Source organism: Arvicola amphibius, chromosome 4 (genome assembly GCF_903992535.2).
Source record: "Arvicola amphibius chromosome 4, mArvAmp1.2, whole genome shotgun sequence".
NCBI lineage: Eukaryota > Metazoa > Chordata > Mammalia > Rodentia > Cricetidae > Arvicola > Arvicola amphibius.
Genome location: NC_052050.1, coordinates 99179294 through 99198051, shown reverse-complemented (window position 1 = coordinate 99198051; position 18758 = coordinate 99179294). Strand labels below are relative to the sequence as shown.

The 18758-nt window shown below is 53.4% G+C and overlaps 3 protein-coding genes across 3 annotated transcripts in view; 2 read left to right on the top strand and 1 right to left on the bottom strand.

The window, feature by feature from the left end:
* Rmi2 (RecQ mediated genome instability 2) overlaps nt 1–4513 on the bottom strand; it is a 65245-nt gene extending 60732 nt beyond the window's left edge. The window contains exons 1-2 of the transcript XR_005285065.1: nt 4446–4513; nt 3117–3153 (exon numbers count right to left, since the gene is read on the bottom strand). The gene's annotated coding sequence lies outside the window, so the exon portion shown is untranslated. The remainder of the gene's footprint in view (nt 1–3116; nt 3154–4445) is intronic.
* Prm3 (protamine 3) lies at nt 146–460 on the top strand. Its single transcript, XM_038326812.1, has one exon. The coding sequence runs from the start codon at nt 146–148 to the stop codon at nt 458–460; it is 315 nt and encodes a 104-aa protein (XP_038182740.1).
* A 2712-nt stretch (nt 4514–7225) lies between the features above and the next one.
* Socs1 (suppressor of cytokine signaling 1) lies at nt 7226–8872 on the top strand. Its single transcript, XM_038328431.1, has 2 exons — nt 7226–7314; nt 7823–8872. The coding sequence occupies exon 2, from the start codon at nt 7873–7875 to the stop codon at nt 8509–8511; it is 639 nt and encodes a 212-aa protein (XP_038184359.1). The 5' UTR covers nt 7226–7314; nt 7823–7872; the 3' UTR covers nt 8512–8872.
* Nucleotides 8873–18758: the final 9886 nt, after the last annotated feature.

Genomic DNA, 18758 nt, shown 5'->3' with positions numbered 1-18758 from the left:
TGAGCCAGTTCCAGGGTGGGGGAGGGTCACCCTGGAGGGTGGTGCCTTGGAACCTGTTTGTGAGGTCAGCGCCACGCCCACTAGCCTCACACCCTCTCACCGCCCAAGCTGCCTCCCTCCTAGTCCAGAGAGACAGGAGTGGGTGATGGGTTCCCGCTGTGCCAAGCTCAGCACTGGCCATGGCACGGCCCAGAACACGGGTCACAGCCGTGGCCACGAGTCCTCCATGAAGAAGCTCGTGGCCTGTGTGAGTCAAGACAACTTCTCCCTGTCATCAGAGGGCGAGGAGGAAGAAGAGGATGAGGAGGAAGAGGAAGAGGAGGATGAGGAGGAAGAGGAAGAGGAGGAGCAGATACCAGTGAAGGGCAAGCTGCTGCTGCTGGGGCCCGAGAAGCAGGAGAGCACTGAGGACAACGTCCTGGCCCAGCCAAGCCCCGAGCCCAAGCAGACGCACTCCTGACCCACCCTGAGGCCTGCCTGGTGATGGGTGCCCATCGCCACTCCAGAGGAAGAGGACATTCAGAAAATAAAGAGTCTCCAAGGAACTCCTGGTTTCCCTCTTTCCCTTCATGTGCGAGCCTGGAGAACGGCCACCAAGGGTGGGGCGCATAGCTTGGGACACTTGCCAGTCTCTGTCAGGGTCAAATCGAGGCAGGCTCTGTGTAGCTCTGACTGGGCAACTCTCCTGCCTCGTCCTCTGAAAGCCGAGATTACAGGCTCAGACACAGGTCTGACTGACTTGCTTCTGCCCCACCCCTCCTTGGGAAGTTAGTTCCTGGCCGCTCAGGAAACACATTCCTCTTGCCAAGGCAGCACAACCCTAGAAAATTTAGAAGGCCCAGGTCCTGGAACTTGCACTGATGGGGTCTATAGCCTTCCTGATCTCGGGTAGCCTGTTTTCCCTTGACGTTCATCTACCCTGCCACAGACGCCTCCTCCAGCCAGCTTCCCAACCCTTCTAGTCTCTGGGGACCTGGCTTGTGGAACCCATTGGGAGCCATGATGAGTACACGAGGTCTCCAGGGGGTTTGGGGAGGGCTGGTGGGGGAACTATGAAGGATGAGCAAAAAAAGGTAGCACTGAGGCCCTTCAGGTATGGTCCAGCCTCCTTTCCACACAGCGAAGGGAGTGAGCAGAAAGGGCAGCCAGGCTGATTTGGAGAGGTGTAGAAGCATCAGGCTTGGCTGCTCATCTCAGAGAACAGAGCCTATGTCTAGGTGTGCTGCCCAGAACAGGGGTCTAGATGATACAACTTTGGATGTAGGTGCCACTAGCCACTGCTCCAGAAATTGTGGGTTTAAGACTACAGGACCCCAACCTGTGCCTTTAATTAGCAGCACTTGGGATCAAACCAAGGGCCTCGTATGTGCCAGGCAAGTGCTCTACTCTGGCTCGTGTGATAGTTCTAGCCTCTCTGAGGATACTTGCTAGTGGACGTGATACTTGCCAGCTGTTCTAGCACAGCCCATGATTCATAGCTTCCATACATTTCAAAGGCCTCTTCCATAAATAAGATCATATCAGTGAGCCCCATGCTATGAGGATGTGGACACAGATCTCGGGGGAGGAGAGGCTACTATCCAGCCTGCACCTGCAGCCACTGGGATGCTTCCAGGCCAAGCTGGCTGAAAAGGATAAGTAGAACAGGCAGGGCTCAGTAAACCAGGCAGTGTGTATATTAAAAAATTAACTTGGAGCTCTGCATATGCCTGAAATCCCAGCACGTGGGAGGTGTGTCATCCTCAGCTGCACAGTGTGTTCCAGGCCAGCTTACTGAAACTGTCTCAACAACAAAAGATGAGTTAAATGGCTCAGTGGTTAAAGGAATTTGCCATCAAGTTTGATAACCCGAGTTCAAGGAGAGAAACCATTCCTGAGAGTTGTTCACACACACACACACACACACACACACACACACCTGCCAGTAAATGCTGGCCATGAGGGGCAGTATCGCAGAAATAGTGCAGTACAGAAGCTTGGGCAGGGCCATGTGGGCAGAAGGGTGGACAGCATCTCAGAGCCAGAGCTGTGGGAGCACAAGAGTGCTCTAGTAAAGTGGCTGATTATTGGGAAGAGAACACCGGCATCAGGAACACCGACACCAGAGCACACCGGCATCATCACCACAACCTGACCTTTTCTTTTCCGGGTTAGGGACTGGAGCAGAGTCTGAACACTGAGTCCCACTGGGAGGCTACCAGGACCCAAGGGCTGGCATCCTAGCTCAAAAGAATAGAAGTAAGGGCTCTTATCAGACTGAGGGAACCTCAGGGCAGACCCAAGATCAGACTTCAATGCAAACTAGGCTTTGAACCTGACGCTCAACTTCTCACCTGGGAAGGCTGAGAAGGTGGGATCCATGCCATCCCCTAGTCACTCTGCAAGTCTTTGGTCCAAGATGCTACCCAATCAGGGCACACTGCCTCACTGCCCACCCACTGGCTATATCTCTTATGGTAGGCCGGGCACCAGGTTACCAGGTGGAAAAGGAAGAGAGCTCTGCCGCTTTCAAGGCCTTGAAGCACTGACCGCAAACTGGTCCTCACATAACCTCATGATACAAATTGTTAATATTTCCAATGTCAATGTCACTGTGAGTTGGGTGCAACAGTTTATTATCCCCATCCCACAAAGCTGGGAAACTGGACTATGGAGAGGTGGACACACAGGGACGAAACAAGAAGCTAGCTGCGGACCTGAGATGTGACCTCAACACAATCTGACCCACAGAGCCCTGAAAACTGCCCCGCCCTGGGGAGAGGGCGATGGGCAGGGCTTTGCCATACCTGTCACCCTCTGTGGCCTGTGCCATCATAATAGGCCAAGCTATATAACTAGGTGCTGTGGGACTCCCCAAAGCTGGGCCTGCTGGAAGAAGAGGAGGAGGAGGAGATCTCTGCCCCTCCAGTTGTGGCCTCCCATGGACACCAAGATGCAGAGCCTTTCCTCCACCAACCCCCACCCCTCACGGTCCCAAGGCCACACCTGTAACCAGTGCAGCTGCAGCCACCACTGCCGGAGCTGCAACCAGGCAGGCCACCCAAGCTCCAGTTCCAGCCCCAGCCCAAGCGCGCCATCGAGGCACCCCAAACAAACCATGCACTCCCGACACTCACCTAAATATCGCAGCTGCTGTTCCAAGAACAGGAAGACCTTGGAAGGGAAGGTGAACAAAAGAAAGGCTGTCAGGAGGCGGAAGCGGACATACCGAACTAAGAGGCGTAGCTCAGGTACCTGTCCAGTGGAATAGTGGGAGACTCTGCAGCCTGGGAGCAGGGAAGAGGGCCACGGGCTGCCCAGGAGGGCATTAGCTTCCAGATGGAGGAGAAAATGGGAAGCTAGTATTAAAGGCCCCTTTTCCATTTCTGTCTAGGGCGAAGATACAAGTGAGACACTCCATGTTGTTCCTGTGTCCATTTGATCCCAAATGGAGACAGCCAACACTAGGGGATGTTGGGAAGACGCTGGCAACAGAAACGTGTCCTTGCAGCAATTTCTATGCAACATGAATTAAAGCAAGCTTTGAGTGAGCAGTTTTGCTTTTTGTTGTTTTTGAAAACTAATAAAGTAACACTTATTGTGTCTCAAGCAATACCAATTGTTACATGTGTGGGTACACGCCACCCTGTCAGGGTACACGCAATCAGCCACAGCACTGGCTGAAAGTTCAAGACTTTCACATTCAGTCCCTGGTGTGATTCAGGGAGTCTCTGCCCACCCCCATTCCCTTGCTGGAGACCGTTGGGGTCTGTCCAGGCTGTTCTGTCCCTACCATATGGCTGGCTAGTGGCCCTAGTGGACCTGCAATGCTGTTCAGGAACCCTAAGATTTTGCCCTGTTTATAGGGCCCTGTTTACAGAAGACTGGCCAGTCTTCTCTGTCTGCTTCATCTTACCCCACAACCATCCAATCCTTCCCATATGGGGACCATGTACCCACCCCCTTACCCCCATCCCGTCAAGGAGCGTTGGGCAAAGAGCACTTTCAAAATCACACACTGACCAGGGACAGCGTTTCCCAGCATTGGAAAGAGAAACCAAAGGTTTGGTTTCTCCTCTCCACCCCTACCCCTACCCCCATTGCTAGAGAAAGCTGGCCTCCAGGCCAGACTGTGTCCCACCTCTCTCATCCCAACCCAAATTGTAGGCTTTATGACCACAGCACACGGGATCTACAACTCTCCCCCCACCCCCGATTTCTGTAGTACCGGAGGCTGAACCTAAGGTCATAAGCATAGGCAAATTGCTGTACCAACAATTCCATCCCCAGCCTAAGTAGTGTTTCCTTTAGATACCCTGGCCCCGGCCCTGGGAGTATAGAATAGAGCAGGCAAAGTCAGAGGGAAGGGAGACAAACCTGTCACACAGTATGAACACAAAGATTGAGTTCATGGACCAGAGCAGCATAGACTGGACACATAATCTCAGCATTTATCAAGACCCTACCTCAAATGGAGCGCTCTGCTCTGGGCCCCAGAATGGACGGGAAGCTATGTTCAGCACATTTCTCTTTCTCTCTGGATTTGGTTTCGTTTTGATTTGAATTCACAACTTATTAGAAACTGAAACCAAGCTGTCTGCAACAGGCTGAGGAAACTGCATCCAGTGAATACCCTGACTCACACTGGACTTTGCAACCATGTCAGGGTACAAGGGAAACTGAGACTCAGCTCATTTGCCGGACCCTGGAGTCTCCCTCTTGTTTAGGGATACAACGAGACAATGACTGAATCCCCCAGCTTCTTTGTTAGCAGACAAACCAGCATGGAGACATCGGGAGTGTGGCAGTCTGCAGTGCAGTGGACGGGGACAAAGGCTTCGGGGTCAGAACCTTGGCTGTGCAGTGTCTAGGCCATGAACACGTGGCTTAGTTTCTACTGCTGTAAAGACTGCACCACTGGGCCCGATAATTAAGATTGGGAAGTTCTTAGCATGCAGTCAGTCTAAGCCAATAGGTCACAGCAAAGGAAGTGGAAGTATGGGTCCCTGAGGAGAAGCCAGCCAGGACAGGGGTGAGGGGATAAGCCCTCTGACTGAGGGAATGAGAGTAGCTCTCATGAGCAGTTGCTGGAGTTGCCAATGTGAGTGCGGGTGGTGAGAGGCCTAGGGGCATCTGCTATTTATAGGGTTCCTTCAGCAGAGGCCTGCCAAGGAGACTGGAGGAGTCATCCAGCCTTGCCACCTTCTGGCAGGCCCACCCACCTCGGCTCCAGCCCTCCTGCTGCCAAATCCCAAGGGATACTGTACTTGGGTCTAAGTACCAGAGACTTCCCTCCTCCTCTTCAACTTTGCCTGCTCTAGTCTGTACTTCCTGGGCTGAGGTTTCCAAAAGGAGCACAATAGGCTGGGAATGGAATTCAGTTGGTAGAGAATTTGCCTATGACCTTAGGTTTAACTTCCAGTACTACAAAGAGAAGAATAATAACTGGGGCAGATGATGTAGACCAGTTGGCAGAGTGCTTGTCCAGCATGCACAAGGTCCTGCGTTCAGTTCCCAGCCCTACATAAACCAATCATGGTGATGCCTGTAATCCCAAGACCTGGAGCTACAGCTAGAGGATCAGAAGTTCAAGCCCAACCTTGACTATGTAGCAAGTTTGAGGCTAGCCTGGGCTATATGAGACACTCTATCAACAATACTAAAAGGAACACAAAGGACAAGGCCATGAGACTGTGGCTCTAACATGCCTCCTGAAGGCACTCTCAGAGTGGAAGGAGGCAGTGCAATACCCAGCACAGCAGCAGAGGGCATGCAATCACATGTCAAGGACATGGCTAGAAGATGCTGAGTGGAGGGACCTGAGTCCAGGCTTTACCCACTATGTTGCCCCATCACCTACCAAGGGTGTGGGCCAACCACAGCTGCCCCAACCCAGACCAGCACTGCTCAGCATTTTCCTTCCTATCCCTCCATAGATGTCTCACCAGTGACATTACCAGCCCCAGTCATACAGCTTCAAGAAACTCAAGACAAGGACACTTAGTTGTGCTTAGGATGAAATGTGGAGTTCTGGGCTCAACCTGGGGAGACTGAGGAAGGGAGTCCAGGAAGACCTGGCCCCAGAGTGTCAGACCACCAGACTAGCAGATATTTGAGAGAAGCCTGTAGAGGGCAGTGTACGTCACTGCGAGACACAGAGAAGTTTGCACGCGAACCTCTTCATCCGCCTTCATTCATAAACATCACCACCAGCCAGGCACCTACTCAGGACAAACTGAATCACGAAACCACACAGTGTCCTAATGATAGGTCTGACCGCCTCGATCCCAACCAAGGTGTACACGGAGCACGGAAGCCCTTGTGCAGGCATGCTTGCTAGAGCCTTGAGAGCGTCTGTAAGGTTGAGGCGAGAGGATAGGGAGGCAGAGTTTTGGGGTTACAGCTGAAAAAGCCTTATTTTTCCCCCACTGGATTCGTATGGAGGTGCCCAGCCATTGTGAATCACAGCCACGCCCCGGGCCTCAGTTTCTCCAGCTGCCCACGTAGTGGAAGTGCAGGGAGTGTGAGTCCAGGCCGCTGGGGACCCAGACCAACCCCACCCAGTTTCCGAGGAACTCGGCCGGGAGCGGGGGCGCCCCTCCCGCACCGCCTTAAGCTTCCTTTGAAGCCTCTGCGGTCAGGCCACCGCTTCCTGGGAAGCCCAAGCCAAGGCCAGGCTGGGTGGCCGACGGGAGGGGCCTGCGACTCAGCTCCGAGGCTCCAGGGGTGGGCGGTGGCCCCGCCGGGCTCCAGGACTGGCTCCCGGGCTCCGAGACCGTCCCAGATAGCCAAGGCTTTCGGGTCCTGGGCGGTAGGGACCCTGGCAGGGAGGAGCTTCTTAGGTGGGCGCAGGCTCCAGGCGAGGCGGAGCCCAGACCAGAAGGTCGCAGACACCGGGAGGAGAGGAGGCGTGTTAACGCCGCGCGAGCATCCCACCCGGTCGGCTGCAGGGATGCGGGGCCAAGGTGGCCAGAGCTAAAGAGCGGCACCAGGTCTTAAGGTGGCTATCCCAGACACGGACCAGAAGATTCGGGGCGGAGCCAGAACCCAGGACCCAGAGGTCCCCAATCAGGGCAGGTGCGAGGCAAGACCGAGCTAGGAAACAGACTACAGGGAGAGCCGCCGGAGAAGAGAGAGGACTCGCTGGAAAGAGAAACCGAAAGCGGCAGTGGGTGGGACCGGTGGGCGGGGCCTCACTGGTTTAAGAGCCTGATGCAGGGGCGGGCAGCAGCAGAGCGAGCTGCGGCCGTGGCAGCTGCAGGGCTCCAGGCCCCGGAGCATGCGCGACAGCCGCCCCGGATCCCTCAGCCGCGGCGCCCCGCGTCCCGCCGCCAGGTGAGCCGGGGCAGCGGCGGAGGAGGAGGCGGGAGGGGATGGGAGGAAGGGGAACAGAGCCCCGCAAGACTGGCCTCGCAGACTGCGTGGTGGGGTCGTGGATACCACGCCTCTGGCGCCCACCCGCCCCACCGGCTGGTCCAGGCAGACCCCCGCGCGCGCGGGGTGCCAGCAGCGCCGCCTCTCCGGCCCTGAGCCCAGATCGCCCGCCCGGGTTCCAGTCCCCGGCGTGGCCAGCAGGCGGCAGCCGCTAGGCGGCGAGCCACCAGTGGGGACGGCCGGGAGTCGGGCCCCTCTCCACGCCCCCTTCTCCACGCGCGCGGGGAGGCCGGGCTCCACCGCCAGCCTGGAAGGGTTCCACGTACGGGAACGGCCTACTTCGCAGATGAGCCCACCGAGGCTCAGAGCCTCCGGGCGGATTCTGTGCTCCGCCCTCGCTCCCTGGGGTCTGCTGGCCGGCCAGCGCCACCCGGACTCCCGGCTCACTGCCTCTGTCTCCCCCCATCAGCGCAGCCCCGGACGCTATGGCCCACCCCTCCGGCTGGCCCCTCGTGTAGGATGGTGGCACGCAACCAGGTGGCAGCAGACAATGCGATCTCCCCGGCAGCAGAGTCCCGACGGCGGCCAGAGTCCTCCTCATCCTCGTCTTCATCCTCGCCGGCGGCCCCCGCACGTCCGCGGCCCTGCCCTGCGGTCCCGGCCCCGGCCCCTGGCGACACTCACTTTCGCACGTTCCGCTCCCACTCCGATTACAGACGAATTACGCGGACCAGCGCGCTCCTGGACGCTTGTGGCTTCTACTGGGGACCCCTGAGTGTGCACGGGGCGCACGAACGGCTGCGTGCCGAGCCCGTGGGCACCTTCCTGGTGCGCGACAGTCGCCAACGGAACTGCTTCTTCGCGCTCAGCGTGAAGATGGCTTCGGGCCCCATGAGCATCCGCGTGCACTTCCAGGCCGGCCGCTTCCACCTGGACGGCAGCCGCGAGACCTTCGACTGCCTCTTCGAGCTGCTGGAGCACTACGTGGCGGCGCCGGGCCGCATGTTGGGGGCCCCTCTGCGCCAGCGTCGCGTGCGGCCGCTGCAGGAGCTGTGTCGCCAGCGCATCGTGGCCGCCGTGGGCCGCGAGAACCTGGCGCGCATCCCTCTTAACCCGGTACTCCGCGACTACCTGAGTTCCTTCCCCTTCCAGATCTGACCGGCCGCTGCCGTGCCCGCAGCATTAAGTGGGGACGCCTTATTATTTCTTATTATTAATTATTATTATTTTCCTGGAACCACGTGGGAGCCCTCCCCGCCTGGGTCGGAGGGAGTGGGTGTGGAGGGCGAGGTGCCTCTGGCTTCTGGCCGGAGACCCCATCCCGCCTCTCGGGGGGGGCCTTCCCCTCCTGGTGCTCCCTCCGGGTCCCCTGGTTGTAGCAGCTTGTGTCTGGGGCCAGGACCTGAACTCCACTCCTACCTCTCCATGTTTACATATTCCCAGTATCTTTGCACAAACCAGGGGTGGGGGAGGGTCTCTGGCTTCATTTTTCTGCTGTGCAGAATACCCTATTTTATATTTTTACAGTCAGTTTAGGTAATAAACTTTATTATGAAAGTTTTTTTTTTAAAGAAAAAAAAATTTCTGGAGCGTATGTTTTGGCCAGACGTCCTGGGTTGGGGATAGGGGTATGCAGATTGACTTTCTTGAAGGGATTTGGGCCGTGGACACAGCTCCACCCACAGCACTGGGGTCCAAACTGCCAGGCTACTTTTGGTTTGTGTTTGGAAAGATGGCGGCTCCAGTCTGAGCTCTCCTGGTTATCCGCGCCTGGTCTCTGCTACCCCTGCTTGAGTGAATCCTACAGCTCCTGACACTTAGCCACAGGGCATTGTGCCAGACCTCTTGGTGGAGAGGTGGGCCCTCTTGACTGTCCACCCAGCATCAGTTTGAAAAGGACGACAGAGAGGAAACTTCTTTGCTCCTCTGACCACAACTACTTCCAGGAAGAGGGTGGGGCAGAGCGGCCAGGGCTCACCGAGTTTTTGGAAGGAGTGGCAAGTTCTGCAGTCAGAGGGGATGATGAGCCATGCTGGCTTGACTGTTGCTTCCCACCCTACTCTGCCTTGTGTACTTTTTTGGAGCCAGAAAGCTGATTTGCGGTCTGTGGTGGCAGGGGCCCTGGTGCTGCTGGTGGCTGGGGCAATTCCCTTTGCCTCTCTGAAAGGCCCAGCTCTGTGAGACACAGTGGTGGCAGGCGTCCAGGTGGAAGGGCTGTTTCAGGACACTTGTGGGGCACCAGAAAGGACCCAGGACCCTGGCTTTGAGGCAGGTGGGCTGGATAGGAACTGGTGGGTACCGAGTCACAGCTGAGTTTGGGGCTAAGCATGTCCCGCTTCATCTTCGGGAGTTATCATGACTCCCACAGCCTGAGACATGCTTCTAGTGGCTTTCCTAGTGTTCAGTGAGAGGAACCAGCTGCTCTGGGCACACTGGCCTGGCCCAGGCTTTCTCTGTGGTTTTAAAGGGCCAACGTCCTCCAGGACAGGGTGGCCAGTCCTTCAGGGAGGTGGAGTGGGAAGATGGAGGCCATATTTGGTTTGTCCTCTATTCCTTCTTTTTAGCCCTGATGCTGCAGTATGAGTTGTGGAGGTCCTGCCCTTGCAGGGCCGAGACCAGATGGCAACACTAGTGACATCTTGCAGACCCCTTAGTTAGAGGTGGGGGGGTGGTAGCTGCGAAGACCCTGCTTAATACTCAGCCCGGCCTGGGAGTCGAGCTCCTACCCCTGGGAAATAGGCCAGCAGGCAAAGGGGAGCTCCCATACTGGCACAGACCAGTCGGCCTTCACCCGGGCCTTTTGATTGGTACTGTGGTACTGTTGGCATCCCCATTTTACAGGCAGGAACCAGGCCCTCCTTCAAGCATAGGTTGAAGGCAGGTAGTTTTACAGCATGCCAGGGGGATTTCCTGGCCTGAAAAATGTTGACAAGTTCTGTGTTCATCACAGAAGTCTAAATCACAGACCCATTGCTTTGTGAAAGCTGGAGGCAGAACGGCTAGGAATAAAGACTCCCGTCTCTCACACTCCCCAGAGCTGGCCCCTTCTTCCCTTTATGAGTCATTTGAAAAAAAAAATCCATCCTGACATACGGAAGGTGACCTAAAAGCCCCTGGGAGCTGCACTCCAGTGTCTGTCGCGCTGTGGCTTCCCTGGGGTGCAGGTTCTCTATCTGGCCCTCAAACCTCAGCCTCATGATTCAGCAGTGCTTACGTCATTGCACAAGAAAGAAAAGTGAGAGGCAGGGGGCCAGCTGGAGTGTGGGGCTGGCAAACAGGGAAAGGAGCAGGGCTGATGGTATACACGCACATATACACACAGGTGTGAGGCCAGCCTAAAATATAATACAGCTGGCATCTGCGCTCTTTGTTTTCCTGAGGTGGAAGAAAAGGCTCAGGTGCAGGAAGCTCCAAAGTAGCAGCCAGGCCTTGGACAGTATGACTGTCCTGTTCTCAGTAAAATGAGTTTCCTTCCTTCGTTCTTTTCTTTCCCTTTGTTCTTTGGAGACAGGGTTTCCTGTGTGTAGGTCTAGCTGCCTGGAACTCGCTCTGTAGATGAGCGTGGTCTTGAACTAGAAACCCACCTGCTTCTGCCTCTGTACCTCCTGAGTTCACCTCCACCCAGCAGAGATTCTTGAAAGAGTTGGGGAGGGAAAGAAGAGGGAGAAAAGCTATGAAAATGCATTCCTGGGCTTCCCCTCATCCTGTGAGCTCTCTTTGACCTTAGGAGTTGGTCATGAAATGGACAGGCATGCCTCTTTTTTGGAGTGTCCACTTAGCACAGAACCATGGTATGCAGTAGGTACCTAATCTCTGCACAATGAAGGATGTTTGGAGGTCCAGATAACAAACACTATGGTGGAGTCTGGGAAGACTGAGAGTTCAAGGCCAGCCTGGGCTATAGAGTGAGGAATAATAAACACATTTCACACATTTCAGATGCTCTTCTAACCCCCAAGGATGCAGAATTGAAGGGCAGAAGGTTCTGGGCTCTGTTCTCAGAGTACCACATACGTATAAAGGAATGGTACTCCAAAAAGGGGCAGGGCTTAGGGGAAAACTAGCAGTGGCTGGTGGTGGTGGCATTGGAAGATGTCAGGAAGGTCATCCAAGAGTCCTTGGAATAACACCTGGCCAGGAAAAAAGAGATGAACTGACCAGGAAAGATGGGGAAAAGGCTTAACGGGCAAGTACAAAGGCCCCACCCACAGCAGAACCTGCTTCTGTTCATCACATAATGCCCCAGAGGGGAAGGCTAGATTGTGCTGTGCAGGATCCCATCCGTCTCAATTGGGAACCAGTAAGGAGGTGGGTGGGCTGGCAGCTAGTTGTGTCCTGGCCACTTGCATAGCTGCTCCACACCCCTGGCCAGGCCTCCCACAGACATCACCCTGAAGTGCCTAAAAAGGGGGGGGGGGGGAAGGGGTCTCACTCAGCCTGTTTCTCAGGGAGCCTCAAGGTTCCTCTGAGGAGTACTACTTTCACCAAAGCAAAATCACACAGAGACAGTGGTGTCTTGAACTTGGGACCTAAGCCACAGCCCTTATGGGAACCATGGGTCCCAGGCCCACAAGTAAGGGGGATGCTGGTGCATCTCCACCTGTCTTGCCCTTGCACATAGTGTGGACCAGCAACTCTGCCTGTTAGGCCAGTCCCCACAGGCTTGAGGACCCAAGGCCTTCAGGGGGGCCTTGCCTAGCTTTGGCCCAGTACTCACCAGCTTCTGCTTCCGGGATGTACTTTTTGTGGTAGTTTGTAAGGTGTAGTTGGTAGATGCTGGCCATGGTAGATGGCGAGGTAAAGCATTGGTCCAGGCAAATCCTGTTTCAGCCAGCGGTGCTCGGGCTGCCACAGACCGCACTTGATAACATCACTGCACTTACTGGGCTACGCTGAGCTTTGTTTGGTTCTGCTCGGCTCTGCTTGGCTCCCTTCACCAGTGGTCCCTTGTGGAGTGAATGGGGGCCTGTGTCTTCAGCCTGCCTGACTCCTTCCAAGGCCTAGAGCAGGCATGTCTCGAGGTCACGCCAGGTCAGCGTGATGATAACCAGCCACACCCCCTGTCCACAGCCTCTTTTAGAATATTTATTTTTAATTATGTGCATGTGCATGTAATGTGTCTGCAGAGTGGCAGTGTCCTTGAGGTCAAAGGTGGTATCAGATCCCCTGGAGTTAGATTACAGATGACTGTAAGCCACTTGATGTGGGTACTGGGAATTGAACTCAGGTTGTCCTAGGTTTTTTTCTGTTGTTGTAATAAAACATTGACCAAAAGCAACTTGGAGAAGGAAAGGGTTTATTTCATCTCTCAGATCACAACACACCATTGAATGAAGTCAGGCTATAAGGAATTTGGAGGGAGAAAATTAAGCAGAAGTCAGGAGTTTGCCCATAAGTATAACTCTGGACTGCCTGCCCAGGAGTTGGCTTAGCCCACAGTGGGCAGGGCCCTTCCACATCAATCATTAATCAATCCACAGGCTGATCTGATGGGGGCCACTCTTCAAGTAAGGTTCCCACTTCCCAAGTGACTCCGTGTCAAGTTGATAAAAACTGACCAGCACATGGGCCATCTCTCTAGTCCCTAACCCTTTTTGTTTGTTTGTTGGTTGGTTGGTTTTCTTGGTTTTTGTTTTTCGAGACAGGGTTTCTCTGTAGTCTTGGCTGTCCTAGAACTTGCTCTACAGACCAGGGTGGACTCAAACTCAGGAGATCCACCTGTCTCTGCCTCCCAAGTGCTGGGATTAAAGGTGTGTGCCACCACCGCCTGGGCCTTAACCCTCTTTTTAAAGACTGGGTCTCTTAGGTCTGCACTTCAGTTCTATGTTAGCCTAGAACTCACTTGCAGCTTAAGATGTCATTACCCCCTCAGTCCTCCCACCTCAGCCTTTGAGAACTAGAATTACGGCTTTGGACCATCGTGCCCTGCTCACCCACCCTGTTCAGTCCTCAGAGATTCGACAGTGTTCCCAGCTCACTCTAAGCCCTACTGATTCTTACCTCCCTGTAGCAGACTTTCTTGGACCATCAATCAGCAACCAAATCAAGACCAGGAGACTTCTTATCAATTATGAATGCTTGACCTTATGCTAGCTCTTATAACTTACATTAACCTGTTTCTCATCATCTGTTTTGCCTTGGGGCTTTTTACCTTTCTTTCATTGTGTATGTCCTCCTTTCCTGCTTCCTCGGTGTCTGTCTGGCTGACCCTGTGTCTCCCTCTTCTCTCTCATTCTTTCCTCATTCTCTCTTCCCCAGCCTAGATCCCTCCTCCTACTTATTCTGTCTGCCAGCCCTGCCTCTCCTGCCTGGCTATTGGCAGTTCAGCTTTTTATTAGGCCAGTCAGGTGCCTCTGGCAGACAAGGTAAAACAGCAACACAGCTTTACATAATTGCATAATTAAACAGATGCAGCATAAACAAATGTAATACATCTGTACGTACACCTCCACCCACCATGTAACTCAGGGTCTCAAGCCCTTCTCCTCACCTGCAGATGCTGTAAGCTACTAGCCTTCCAGACCATGTCAAATAAAAAGACACCTGAAAGTGTTGGACAAGTCTTGCCACGTAGCCAAGGACAACCTTGAACTCATGATCCTCCTCCCTCAACCCCTTGGGTTCTGAGATTACCAGTGTGCGCCACCACACCTGGCTGTTCCTGCTTTAGATTAGCACCATTTGTTGTTACCTACCAGCTGCTAGGCTTGACCCAGCTTCCATTATGAAGGAAAAGGCTCAAAGAAGGCTCAGGAATGACCCATTTTGGTGGGTGGACAGCCGCCTGGGTTTTGGGCCTAGCTGCTTCTGATGCCGAAGATCATTATCCTAGTCACTGTAGGTGACAGGGCTGAAGGTTTATACCGGAGATGTTCACAGGCCAGCCAAAGCTCAGAGACCTCACCTTCCTTGCCTGACCTTTCCCATCGTGCAGGCCCAGGAAGCCAAAGCAGGCTGGTGACAGGGAGGGCTTACCTGCAAGACTGTGTTAGAATGAAGCCTAGGAGAGCTGCAGGATCAGAATGGACCCTGAGGCTGGAGAGGACCCATAGGTGCCAATAAGGGTGAGACAGACTGTTGATTCCCTATGAGGGTGGAGCCTGGAAGGTGACAGGAAAAGTTGGCCCTACCCAGGAACCTGCAGGGACCTGTGTGTGAACCATACACTCCCTCCCACAGTTGGGTGCAGCAAGGAGGGAGGGCCAGATGACCAGGATGAAGGAGAGGAGGGGGTGGGGTCTGGGTGAGTCAGCCTTGAAAGGCCCCTACCCAATGACACTCCTCTCTAGGAGACAGCATAGAGGTACAGAGAGAGCCAGGACCCAGACTTTGGACTTGGCTTTGAGATCTGGCTCTGCCAACTGACAGGCTGTGGTGGCCTCATTCATAAAACCAGGATCAGGTTCAATTAGCGTATTGCCTCTGTCCTGGCTTACAGAGGTCACGGGCATTGAGCAATGAAAAGCAAACTCCTGGAAGCCCCAAATCTAGGCGCTCTAATAACCACTGTGCCTCATGCCAGCTGCCCTGACATCAACTGAACCAGCAAACCCATGACCAGGTCCCATCCTGGCCTCCTTGCTTGCTGGTAGGAGCGGCCACAACCAGCTCAGTCTTGTCACGTGGCATTGTTTTAAGTCATCTGAGCATAGCGTCCCACAGCACCCTCAGAAGAGCGGTGTAGAACAGATCAAATCACTAGAGCTCGGACCTCAAAGAGCCAGATAAGCGCCCAGCGTCACAGCCCAGGTTTGCTTTTCTCCCATTCCTTCATGTTAACGTCTAAGCTAACCATGCATCCAGGGCTCTACTTGTATTATTTGGCAATATCTATCCAAGTCCCAGCCATTCTCTTACTCAGCTGTGTGCGTGTATGTGTGTACACTTGCCTGCATGCAGATGTCATCAGGTGTCTTCCTCAATCACTCTCCCTCAGTCACTCACGGAACTTGGAACTCACTGTTCCCACTAGACTGACTGGCCAACGAGGCCCAGAGATCCACCTGCCTCTTTCCTCCAGTTCTGGTGTTACAGATGGGTGTTAGGATTCAAACTCGGGTCTTCATGCTTGCATAGCAAGTACTTTTCCCACTGAGCCATCCCTAGCCTAATCAGGTTACTGTTGTCTTAAGGTAATTTTATATTTATAATTTTAAGGGATTTGGATCATGGCCTGTGTACAAGGCCAGAGTCACTAGTGGGCAAAGTGTTGTAAATTCTGCTGAGATAGTTGGCTCTGCTGTTTGTGTGAGACACAGAGTGAATGCTGCCAGCCATTTCCTTGGCCTGCCTGGCATTCCACAGACAAGAGTGCTGAGGCCGTGAGAGGCTGAGGACCCTGCGTGCTTCACAGTGAAGAAGCGGAGAAGCAAGATACATGCTAACAAGTGTCAGACGTGTAGGATTGTCTGTTTTGGTTTTGAAACATGTTCTCAAGTAACACAGATTGGCCTTGACATTACTACAGAGTTTAGGCTGCGCTGAACTCCTGGTCCTTCTGTCTCTATATCCAAGCGCTGGGATTACAAGCACAGCCCTCTGCGTCCACCCAGAGAAGTGTTTAAGACACAACGGACTCACTGCCTGAGTTGAGCAGAAAACCTCCAGTGAAAATAGGAAATGGGGCTGCAGACTGGCTTAGTGCGGAAAGTGCTTGCTGAGCAAGCAGAGGACCTGAGTTCAGATCTCCACATTGTTGTGGATCCCTCTGTAGTGCTGGGAGACAGAGGCGTGAGGATCCCGGGGGCTCACTGGTCAACCAGTCTAGTCAGTCAGTGAGCTGCAGGCTCAATGAGAGACCGTCTCAAAAACTGAGAGTGACCTAAGGAGAAGACATCTGATGTTGACCTCTGGCTTCTGCATTGGTGTACACACACACACACACACACACACACACAGAGAGAGAGAGAGAGAGAGAGAGAGAGAGAGAGAGAGAGAGAGAGAGAGAGAGAGGCAGATACACACACACACACACACACACACACACACAGAGAGAGAGAGAGAGAGAGAGAGAGAGAGAGAGAAAGAGAGAGAGAGAGAGAGAGGCAGATACACACACACATACACACACACACACACACACACACACAGAGAGAGAGAGAGAGAGAGAGAGAGAGAGAGAGAGAGAGAGAGAGAGAGAGGAGAATAGGAAGTCTGAGGGTTCCTGAAGTAGGATGAGAGCCAAGTAAACATCTTACCTTAAGACGAGATGGTATCATGTCAAGCTCACAGAGCATAGAGGATTACAGAAGCAGCTAGAAACGTGACACAGAATATATGCTCAATACCTAGCTCAGGACCTTTCTTCCTCGTCTCGTGCATAGACCACTGAAAATGAAACGCAGCCTGGGAGCCATCCGTCTGTCTGTCTCACCTGGGAGCCATCTGTCTGTCTCACCTTGGCCAAGTCCTTTCCCCACCACCGGTGACAGGAAAGACCACAGTTTTCAGAAATGGTTCAAAATGAAAGTCTTCAGGTCAGGGCGGAGTGGGGGAGGTGAGATAAGAGGAGTCCCAGCCAGATGGGTGGTGTGTGGGACAGAGGTGACAAGGAACCCTAAGGCAGGCCCCTTCACTGGGGGCAAGACAAGGGATGAGCTATGGGGCACGAGGAGACTCGGGAAACAGGACTAAGCATGAAGACCCGGTGAGATGGGTTCTTTCTCCCTCTCCCTCTCCCTCTCTCTCTCTCTCTCTCTCTCTCTCTCTCTCTCTCTCTCTCTCTCTCTCTCACACACACACACACACACACACACACACATGCACACTACACACAAATGCTGCTGGCTGGTTCTGACCCTGTCCTGCCTGGCAGGTGTGGTTAGTGTCTGTTTTATAGATGAGAACAAAGAGGCTGCCAGGTGCCCAAATAGGACCTAATTCCGTGGAATTTGAGATTCTTTCCAATCTGGGCCCCATGTCCATTCTAGCTCTCCCCTCTCCCCTCATTTCTGTCTTGGTGCCCTTGCTCCAGTCACTGCCAGGCTTTCATGGCTCTCTAGACAGTTTTGAGCTCCCAGAGGAAACTCTTTGATGTTTCCTTTCTCTTTCTTTGGCAAACATGGTTACTTAAGCTCTGTGCCTTAGTTTCCCTAGCTAAGTGTGGGATTGGGAGACAGCAGCATTGATATCTTTAAAAGGCTTAGAAGTATACCAGGTACAAAGAAAGTCATCTGGAAATAGGATAAGAACTTGACATGGAATTCGGGAGAAGGGTTAGACTGAGGTTGGAAATGGAAAGGAGGGGCAGGAATGAACAGGGGCATGTGGATAAAGAAGACACTGACACCCCCAAGATCAAGTGCAATGTTAGGCATAAGATGCACAAATGCTCCCTGAAACACTTATTTCGATGTGTATTATAGGGAAGCATTACCTTGAACCTAAGGAGCAATCTCGTATTTCCTAGCAGTTCCCCTAGCAGCACCATGTGGTGGCACTTTGTTTGTGCTGCAACAAAGCTTGCCTGAAGGTCAGAGTGTGGAGCGAGCCACTCTTATATATGCTCAATACCTAGCTCAGGACCTTTAACCCGGTTAAGGTTAGCCATAGAGGCCAGGCAGTGGTGGTGCACGCCTTTAATCCCAGCATTTGGGAGACAGAGGCAGACGTAGCTCTGTGAGTTCAAGGCCACCCTGGGCTACACAATATTGAATCAGTCTAAAAGAGAAACAGAGCCAAGTGGTGGTGGCTCACACCTGTAATCCCAGCACTAGGGAGGTGGAGATGGGAAGGGATACGGCTGTGCAGAGAGAGGAATATAAGGTGGGAGGAGACAGGAGCTAGGATCCAGTCTGAGGTTTTGTAGAGATGGCGTTCAGTCTGAGGATTCCTAGATACAGGATACCCATTTGATCTGAGGATTTCGTAGAGGTAAGAACTAGTGACTGGCTGCTCTGCTTCTGTGGTCTTTCAGCATTTACCCCTATATCTGACTCAGGATTTATTAAAATTATTAAACTCAATTAGAATTTGTGCTCAGCATCACAAAAACTGGAGCATGGTGGTATAACCTGGAACCCCAGCATTTGGGAGGGAAAGGCAGGAGGAACTGAACTTTGTTTGTTTGTTTGTTTGAAGATAGGGTTTTACTATCCTGGAACTCACTCTGTAGACCAGGCTGGCCTTGAACTCACAGAAATCCTCCTGCCTCTGCCTCCTGAGTGCCACCAAAGCCATCCTCTTCTACCAATTAAGTCTGATACCAGCCTAGGCTGCATGAGACCCTATGTCAAAAAATAAACATACAGAAATTATCTCCTCTAACCAATGAAGTTATGAAGTGCAGGACAAAGAGCAGAGGTGGGGAAGGCGGAGATATGTACAGGTGGAAAACCAAAAGAAGCAGAGGGAAGGGGGCCAGAGAGGGAGGAAGGATGGAGCATACAGGAGAGGAAGCAAGGAAG